This window comes from Coregonus clupeaformis, chromosome 31 (assembly GCF_020615455.1).
Source record: "Coregonus clupeaformis isolate EN_2021a chromosome 31, ASM2061545v1, whole genome shotgun sequence".
NCBI lineage: Eukaryota > Metazoa > Chordata > Actinopteri > Salmoniformes > Salmonidae > Coregonus > Coregonus clupeaformis.
Window position 1 is genome coordinate 45,226,562 of NC_059222.1, and position 1,774 is coordinate 45,228,335.

At 58.2% G+C, this 1,774-nt stretch overlaps 1 protein-coding gene across 1 annotated transcript; it reads left to right on the forward strand.

The window, feature by feature from the left end:
• The first annotated feature begins 357 nt into the window (after positions 1-357).
• Positions 358-1,464, forward strand: LOC121547887 (extensin-3-like). Its single transcript, XM_041859312.2, has one exon. The coding sequence runs from the start codon at positions 358-360 to the stop codon at positions 1,462-1,464; it is 1,107 nt and encodes a 368-aa protein (XP_041715246.2).
• Positions 1,465-1,774: the final 310 nt, after the last annotated feature.

Here is a 1,774-nt window from a genome sequence, read left to right on the forward strand (position 1 = left end):
TTCCTAGTTGTAAGGGGCATGGGACAGGGCTATCTCTCTGTCATTAGAATCTGCCCTGCCAAATCTAGCTCCAACCCAGTCAACCCACTCCACCCCTCTCTTCCCTTCTCCTCCATCCCTCCTGTTCTCCCCGTCTCCCCCTCTTCTCCCCTCTGCACCTAGTGTTCTGAGACGTAATAACAGTCGAGGGTCGTGTTCATCAAGGCATGCAACTGAAAACGTGTCCAACGGAAAGCAAAAATGAAAATGTCTTATTGGGCAAGTCCAAGGTAGTCCTCTCTGTTTCAGTCCGTTTTCTTCCGTTTGGTGCCTAATGAACATGATCCAGGGCAGGTGGATCGCCACCCCCCTGCCACCATGCCACCCCCACCATGCCACCCCCCTTCCACCATGCCTTCCTCACCATGCCACCTCCACCATGCCACCCTCACCATGCCACCCCCTCCATGCCACCCCCACCATGCCACCCTCACCATGCCACCCCCACCATGCCACCATGCCACCCCCACCATGCCACCCCCCTGCCACCATGCCACTTCCACCATGCCACCCCCACCATGCCACCATGCCACCCCCCACCATGCCACCCCCCTGCCACCATGCCACCTCCACCATGCCACCCCCCTGCCACCATGCCACCTCCACCATGCCAACCCCACCATGCCACCCCCACCATGCCACCATGCCACCCCCACCATGCCACCCCCTTCCACCATGCCTTCCTCACCATGCCACCTCCACCATGCCACCCCTCACCATGCCACCCCCTCCATGCCACCCCCACCATGCCACCCTCACCATGCCACCCCCCACCATGCCACCATGCCACCCCCCACCATGCCACCCCCTGCCACCATGCCACCCCCACCATGCCACCATGCCACCCCCCTGCCACCATGCCACCTCCACCATGCCACCCCCACCATGCCACCATGCCACCCCCCACCATGCCACCCCCTGCCACCAAGCCACCTCCACAATGCCACCATGCCAACCCCACCATGCCACCATGCCACCCCCCACCATGCCACCCCCCTGCCACCATGCCACCCCGCCACCTCCACCATGCCACCCCCACCATGCCACCCTCACCATGCCACCCCCACCATGCCACCATGCCACCCCCACCATGCCACCCCCCTGCCACCATGCCACCATGCCACCTCCACCATGCCACCCCCACCATGCCACCTCCAACATGCCACCTCCACCATGCCACCCCAACCATGCCACCATGCCACCTCCACCATGCCACCCCACCATGCCACCATGCCACCTTCACCATGCCACCATGCCACCCCCACCATGCCACCATGCCACCTCCACCATGCCACCCCCACCATGCCACCTCCACCATGCCACCCCCACCATGCCACCCCCACCATGCCACCTCCACCATGCCACCCCCACCATGCCACCTCCACCATGCCACTCCTTTTCTTTACGGTGGGGGTGGCATGGTGAGGGTGGCATGCCTTGATGAAGCCTTATCCTTTTGTCGTTCTCCCCAGTCACATTTATTCTGTTTTGGAATGTGTGCGTTGTTGTTTAGAAGTTTTATTCTGCCTAAAGAGGAGTGAAATAGAAGATCATGATTGAAATGATTTGATTTGTTTCTCCATTCATTCTGACCTACTATTATTATTTTTCTTACATCAGATGCTGTAATGCTGTAATGTTGGCAAAAAAAAGTAAAATGTAAAATCCTGTTTATGAGATATGTATAAAAGAGAAATGTAATTCAGTTATCAATAAAATCCTTTTTGGAAACCGT

What these genes read in the sequence shown, in the direction of transcription:
- LOC121547887 (XM_041859312.2), top strand. Translation starts at nt 358, where the DNA reads ATGCCACCCCCACCATGCCACCCCCCTTCCACCATGCCTTCCTCACCA.